Source organism: Adiantum capillus-veneris, chromosome 6, assembly GCF_014529385.1.
Source record: "Adiantum capillus-veneris isolate H3 chromosome 6, ASM1452938v2, whole genome shotgun sequence".
NCBI classification, from domain to species: Eukaryota; Viridiplantae; Streptophyta; class Polypodiopsida; order Polypodiales; family Pteridaceae; genus Adiantum; species Adiantum capillus-veneris.
In genome coordinates this window covers 112,550,178-112,557,719 of record NC_140936.1, presented here as the reverse complement: position 1 = coordinate 112,557,719, position 7,542 = coordinate 112,550,178, and the positions used below count along the sequence as shown (strand labels likewise).

The following is a 7,542-nucleotide window of genomic DNA, read 5'->3' as shown; positions in this document are numbered from 1 at the left end:
TATGCACCTGTTGCTTATTGCATATGCCACATCTGCCTCACATTATGTTGCTTGTTGGTGGAGCCTACTACCGCTTCCCCATTGACACTCTTTCGAGCTCCAGGCTCCCTTTGCTTCTTCTTCTGTGCACTTGTGTTGTTGCTCTCACCCACATGCATCTCACTCATGTTGGCCTCGGTAGCAACGACCAGAATGTGTTGAAAACAAGATAGAGCGAAGATATCAAGATGCTGCTTCAATGAGAATGGAAGATAGAGAGAGAACCGCTTTCGAGACAAACGATGTGTAAGATATACTCCGTAATGAAAATCAGCCAGAATCAACAGGGAGAGCCGCTTTCAGCTTGCGCGAAAGAGGGGGCTAACGATTCTGTGATGCTTCTTTCCCTACTTCTGTGTTGTTTCTAAAAGGGCCCCTGCCACGTAAGATGTGAATCAAACCCAAGAAAATACTACGGTCCCCGTTGGCACCTTAGGACTAAAGAACACGGGGTCTTGAATGAAGACCCCGTCATGGGATCCACGGAGGAGAATCCCATGCACAAAAACAGAGACACTTTGCATCGTAAGATTTTAAAAAGTAAACTCGAACAACTTTTGTAAACTCGGATATCCGAGGTGTAAACTAAGACAAACATAAATACGCATAAACTCACCCCCATTACAACCAAATGGTCACACGCGCCCGGTCAGCACATTGGGCTGCCACAGCGTCGTCTGGGTTCGAATCGCGATGAGAGACTCGTCGGTTTTTTTTTCACCGTCAGATCTCCTCGAGATCCTCGCCGTTCGCCATCGGCCGTCGATCCCATGGCCGGGTCTTCATTCGGCAGGCCAAAAACTTCAACATCTAATGAGGCGCCCCCCCCCCTCTCTCTCTCTCTCTCTGTGTGTGAAGTTCCTTCTCTCCCCCCCCGTCCGTCACGTGACACGCACTAAACGAAGTCTACTAGCGCGCCACGGGACGGAGCCTACCCTCGTTGCTGCTTGGCACTATGCAAGGAAGGACGAGCTGAAGGTGGAACAATGGCAATGGAGCTGGTAACGATCATTGTTCCCTCTCTGCTTTCTGCCTCTTTTGTTAGGAATCTCTGACCTTGTGTGAGTCTTTGTGCTTGTGCTGGCGCTCGCGACCGTGTGTATAGACTTGTTTGGGGCTTGGTAAGGACCAAGAGACATGGGCTGGCCCCTCCTGCCACCTGCTACAAGTTGGAGGCGCCCATCTTCTTCTGGAGTGCCCTCTTGATTTGGCTATGCTTCATCTCTTCTTACCTGCTGCCAATATTACCATGCGGAACCACCAACACATCCGTTTGCGTGATGCTACACGTGGCAGCAAAAGAGCAGATACAACCATAGACACTCTTCACCATTCCAATGTGAAACGGCAATGCTTAGCAGTCTATCATGAAGATGACAATGACGACCAGATATCTTGGTTCCACCTTGATGACATGCAATGCGCACGGCATATACCACAAAGAAATTACAGGGAAGAGGAAAGATCAGGGTTTTTGCTTCGCTCTAATGGGCCACCTGAAAATAGTTCTTACTCGGGTTTTACATGTGTTATTGATGGGCAGACCTTCTTGGACGTGGAGCCATGGTATAAGACTGCAGAATTTGCCGCCCTTGACGTTTCATCCTTAGATGCAGTGCTCATTTCCAATCCAGAGGGCATGCTTGGTTTACCGTTTCTTACTCACATGGAGGAGTTTTCAGGAAAGGTGATGTTGCTAAAACACATGCGTGTGTAAGCTCTCTTTATCAATGTACCAATACACGTGCTTGTTGATGTTTGTCATATCAACTTTATGTAAACAAGTGCTAATTTAAATGCTGATGTGCGCCTCTGTCCGATTTTGAATCCGTCTCTCTTTTACAACATCATTGTCCTCACAGGCTTCATTGTGGCTGAGTCTGCCCTTGATCTCCGGAGTCATGACAGAAACTCAGTACGCTGAACTTTGTGTTGATGTATGCTCGTGTGTGTGTGCGCGTGGTGTGTGTTGTGTTTGGGAGCATATGTTAGTACCTAGTTCTACACCCACTATTGGGCACTGACGATGTTAGTGGGGATGTCGTGGTATTTAGTCAATGCTATGCATAATGGAGTTGATGGTTATATTGTCTTGTGGGTGACTACCATGGGTCTATACCTTGCACTTTCCTTTAAGGGTGAATCTGGGCTTATCCTGGATTCATCTAGGTATATCATTGTCCTCACAGGGTTTCTGAATAATTAATACATTAGGTATTTCTGCATATTCAAAGGGTTACTTTGTCTATTTACTTAGGGCCTTGACTTTAAGAGCTTTATTGAAAGTTGAAAACTCCGAATTTAAAGGGGTGTTTTTTACCAACAGATATTTATTGGATTTTCCAGTAGCGCTTTTGTTTTCTATTGTTTGGAATGCTACAATAACTTGGCTCAATGGGTAGAAACTTTCCTCTTAATATAGATCACGATTCACTATGCCAGACTATGTCCAGTATGCTTTGTATGATCCTAATCAGCTCCATCCATTGATGATGTGTGGGTGGAGAAGCTGGTACATTGAAGATTTTATCGTGAATCTCTTAAAAGGCGTTAGGGATGATTGTGAAGCTCTTGTTGTCTCTCTTCTATCGAGGCTATGTATTAAGGCTCAAGGAGTCCTCGGCCTCTGACTAGCTATGATCTCCTTTGGGCATCAAATTGTGACACCTTGCCGTGTGACATCTTGGGTGGGTGTGGAGTCTTTGTTCTTGGGTCATCATGACTGCTTGTAGTGAGATGTTTCAATTAATGTGGGATATCGGGGTTGTATATCCTTGTGATGAGGCAAATTTGCATACAAAGAGCAATGCACCTAGCTTCCTGTCTACAGATTCTCCATAGTTTGGCCCTTTGAGGGGTGCTTGTTGCGGCCTCCTTGAGTGGCTCGTTCTTCGAAGAGAACTTGTAGAACCAACTTTTTCATGCGTTGGTCTCGTTGTGCCTCATGCTCTAGCTCCATAGCTGCCCTCTTTTCTTCAGCCACTATGCGTTTCTCGTGACCTCAAAGTAAAAAATATTTCCTGAAGGTTGTGTCGCCTTGCGAATGCTCACCAAAAATCACCTTGATTGGAGAACGAGGTGTGACAACGTTGCCTCGAATATCGAAGCCTGCTTTGATACCAATTGTTGGAAATACGATTGCAAGAATGCACGGGAAGATGGAGAAGATGAAGGAGAAGCTCAAGAGCACACAACACAGGATGATGTATTACTGAGTGTGCCAATACAAAGATAAGGCTTTGCAAGCCTAGAGTAATGGGTGTATATACAAGGTGGGGGAAAAAAAACCGCCTAAAGAGGGAAAAACGTGCCTCGGCATTCCCAAGTGTGTTTACAGAGATCACTATCATAATATGTGAACTGTCTCTACATGATGGGACATGACTTTTCAGCTGTGTCTCTTCGTCTCCTATATAAAGGAGCTCTTTTACCACATTGTTCAATGAATCAAACATTTAGTCTTCTGTTTACTTAGTTTGAGCCTTGCAGTCGTAAACATTAGTATTAACACTTGATTCTAAGCTAGATGGCGAGGGTATAAGCACTTCGCAACTCACGGGTTGGAATTGAGGCCGTGTGGAAATTTTAAATAACTGGATTGGATAGTCCACAAAAGAACAATCGATTTAGCTTTGATACCATTGAATCCGACAGGTACTCAAGGACAAGTGGTGAACGAGTTACAAGTGAACAGACTTCAAAAGGGCAAACCCTAAAAGTTTCAAATTGGGAATCCTTTTAGCTGTAAGCAATGACAAACTTCCTTTGAGATGGGTTGCCAAGGTGGGCGTCCTCGGCAGTATTTTTTTCTTTTATTAATGTCAAGCAAGCACAATAATTACTCTCCGTTCAAAGAGAGCACTCTCAGAATCTGAGTGCGATTCCCCCTATTGATACTGGCCCTATGCATTTAGTGGATTCAGCCAAAGAGGTGCTCATACAACCTGTTGCAATTGCGACATCTTAGCCAGCACATTAACTAGGTGGATTACAAGATAGGGGCTTGATTGCTCGCAAGTAGTTGACCCAAAAATCCTTCTTCTATTCGCTTTTGGTGTCTTACCATGGGGCCCTGCTTTGTGGTGTGCTAGCCATTGGAGCCTTTCAAAAAGTGTTCGGAAGTAGCCTAGATCCGCTCAAGAAAAAATTGGTCTGCTGTAGCAATGAAATCAGCCCATTGAAGGTTAGTGCGTAGCCAAGTTGAAGCATCTAAGCCCTTTATCCTCACCCACACCAGCCTTCTCTTTGGAGAAGTGACTTGGAGCCATCGGGAAGGAGTTTGGAGCTTTCAAGCTAGCAATTGGCCGGTTATTTAGTCTTCTATTGGTTGGAAAGTACATTTATTACATGAACATCAGGTATGATTCCTTGTACGATCAATTTTTGCAGTAAAGAAACCACTTTGGTTTTTTTTGAGGGGGGGGGGGGGGGGGGGGGGGGGGGTGGTGGGCGGTATCGAGAGGTTGGTTGGGACTCCATCATGGTGTCAGTCCCCCTGAAAAAAAAAGATAACCTTCATCTCTCTCTAGCTTCTCTGAAAGGGTGTTCTGTAAGTAGAAAGTACCAAAGGAAATAGACAACTGAGCAAGAATTAGATTTGTGCGAGTGTGTGAAATTGATTTTTGTACACGCTTTTACTGTCAGGTGCTCCTGACATCTATATTTTAAAAGGTTGTTCAAGCTTCATAAGTTGAAGCACATGCCTTGGATTTTAGTGCCGACTAGACCAAACATCAAGCCACCCCTGTGGCCCACTACCTTGCTTGTTTTATACTTTGCCATGCTTTGCTCGAGACTTCTCTTAACCATAACATTTTTTTTTTCCGAGAAAAAGATCCTTCTATTAGTTAATAAAACCTGCCCATAGGGCTACAAACCACCTCTACAAAAGAGGGCTACATCAAAAGCATGGGGAGACTCTCCCGGTGAGAGAACAAAATATGTACAATGACGCTAAATCACAAAATGGGAGGAGGAAAAGCCACACAAGTGGCCAGTAATGCCATCTGGGCGCACCCTGGACCATGGTGAAGAAAGGCCTTGGGCGCAAGAGTCGCAAGAAAGCCTCTTTGCGCTCCCGAATGCGGTCGGAGTTGCCCTGAAGTCTCTCGAACCGACCCCTGAGAGTGTGAATCAACTCCAACCAAAAATCATGAACAGTCTCCGCCAATGGAACAGGGCGAGCCTCAGAGATGCGGAAGCAACGGGCCCGCCAAATGAACCATAGTGTCAGGCCACATACGAGCTCCCAACACACCTCTCTCACTGCACCACTCCTAGGTTGTAAGCTCTGAGGCAGACTGAAGTGTAGGACGACCCCCTTGGATCACTATCATCCTGTTGGTGGAGGTCGAAATGGAGCGCAGGGCCCGAGAAGGCGGACCAGGATGCAGCACCCAAGTGTACTGACGTGCTGTGGAGAGAGCTGGCATCAAACGAAGAACCCGAAGCCAAACCTGTTGTGCCATGGGTTAGTCCCATAGACAACGACGTTGACTTTCCAAAGGATGGTCGCAAGCTGCACAAGCTGCCGAAGAGCCACTATGTACTAGCCAACTCTCCACTACTGTAGCTTTGTGTGCAACTAGCGACTGGAGCAAAGTGACTCGCCTCGGTTGTCTGGAGTCCCACAATCGCTCCCAAAAATCGACAAGAACTCAGCTGAGACCCTCCTTCTGCCAATGAAGTGCTGCAGCACAATGAGTCTCTGTGCTGTCAGTATGTGGCGCCCCAGTCGAAAAGTGTATTGAAAGAAGGGGATCTCAGGGTGATCGGCTGAAGAGAAGGGGTCTCTTGTCACAAACTGCTGACTTGTCAAAGCCCTGGAGTGTCACAAACGGGAGCTCATAGCAATATACTGCTGACTTGTCAAAGCCCTGGAGTGTTACAAACGGGAGCGCATAGCAATATAGAATATGCTTGGTTAAATAGAATTTATCACTTAATACTGAAGCCAGAGGATATAGAGAGAAATAGATAGAGCGAGAGAGAGAGATAGAGTGAGAAGATCGACACAGTACTGGGACCAGAAGATGGGCTGGTCCCCCCCGTAATAGTATCTTTATTACTGAGGAGAAGTCTATACAAGCACTTGAACCGAACGTATTACCACGTTCGTTCTAGAATAAGACTTGATGGTTCGTGGAAGCCTCGAGTTCCTATTCCTAGGGCAAAACCCTATTCCTAGGAACTTCCGTTCCTTATTCCAAATCCTCGAGAATCAAGGTTCTCGCCTCTGGATCTCACCTTCCAGACTCAGGGCATGGCATTCCTGCAACTCTTTTTTTGATTCTATTTCCAGAGCCCTCTTCTTGCAAAACAACTCTGCTTTCTCGGACACGGAGTCCTTACTTGGGAATCTCAACTTCCGGATCACAACTCGAGAGACTACCTCTCTCCGATCCATGGATCTACTTCCCAAACTCGGGTACAAAACCCTTGGGCTGATCTGGCTCTAGTTCCTCAGAGCGCTTTTCTCCTGCAGAGGCTCATGCCTTCCTCTACTCCTACTCCCTCACCACGAGGAAGTACACCTGCAAACAAATACTTAGAGATCATAACATGAAAATCGTTACCTGCAAAGTCTTGACGCTCCAAACGCAACTCGGTTCTCGAAAAGCAATTCCCTGGAAGAGATCTCTACATAGAAAAATCCTCTCTTCCAATCCTACACACAAAAGAGGGGTGCTCTCGGGTTTTTTCTCGTAAATCAGCCCCGTCTACGACGTTTATGGGCTGAAAACAGAGAAAAACAGCAACTTGTCGTGATGGAAACACGCTCCGTAGGCACTTCTTCGCAAGGGAACTTGTGCACTAGGTCTTGGCGACATCTGGTACACTTGGGGCAGCCATGGGCATCACCGGCAACATCTTTGCGGATGAAATCTGCAGCAACATCTTTTTCTTGTAACAACTGATCTCCTCCTCTGAGTGAGGGCATGTGATGCTTTTATAGCTCTTGGCCACGACACAAATAGCTGAGCGAAGGCTGCTCATGTAGAGACCGCGACCGTTTTTTTTTTAATAGCGCTGTTCTGCCACAAAAAAAAGAGAGAAAAATCGCTGGCTGGTTTATATTGCTTTATTTAATCATAGGCTGCCCTCTTATTAAGTGGGCGGCTGTCACAACACTTCCCAAGCGTCCCTGGATGCAATCACATGCACAGTTGCAATGCAGACATAGACTTCCTCGCGGGAAAGCATCTGCTTTCCCGAAAAGCAATTCCGCTTTCTTAGAAAGCATCTGTTTTTCCTCAAAGTTTCCTATGAACCCATCTTCATTCAAGTGCTTGCTTTTCCTTGTGCACAATTTTAACACAGTTCGGAATTTCCTCCTGACTATGGATATTCCCTTTCCGATGCACCCGTCACCCACCTTGTGACGCATCAAGAATACCCATCACCTAGTCCTTTCCTACCGAACTTACGGTACAATCTCCTTCGCGATGCTCTATGTCACCCATCCTATGACGCATCAGAGATGTCCATTCCCGGATGGTCAGA

General features: G+C 46.1%; 1 protein-coding gene across 4 annotated transcripts in view; it reads left to right on the top strand.

Moving 5' to 3' along the window:
- The first annotated feature begins 867 nt into the window (after nt 1-867).
- The window catches only part of LOC147456100 (integrator complex subunit), an 82,351-nt gene continuing 75,676 nt past the window's right edge, over nt 868-7,542 (top strand). For all 4 annotated transcript variants that reach the window (XM_086514667.1, XM_086514665.1, XM_086514666.1 and 1 more), the window contains exons 1-2: nt 868-1,040; nt 1,145-1,726. In XM_086514667.1, coding sequence (XP_086370793.1) covers nt 1,026-1,040; nt 1,145-1,726 — 597 coding nt within the window. In that variant the 5' untranslated portion in view covers nt 868-1,025. The remainder of the gene's footprint in view (nt 1,041-1,144; nt 1,727-7,542) is intronic.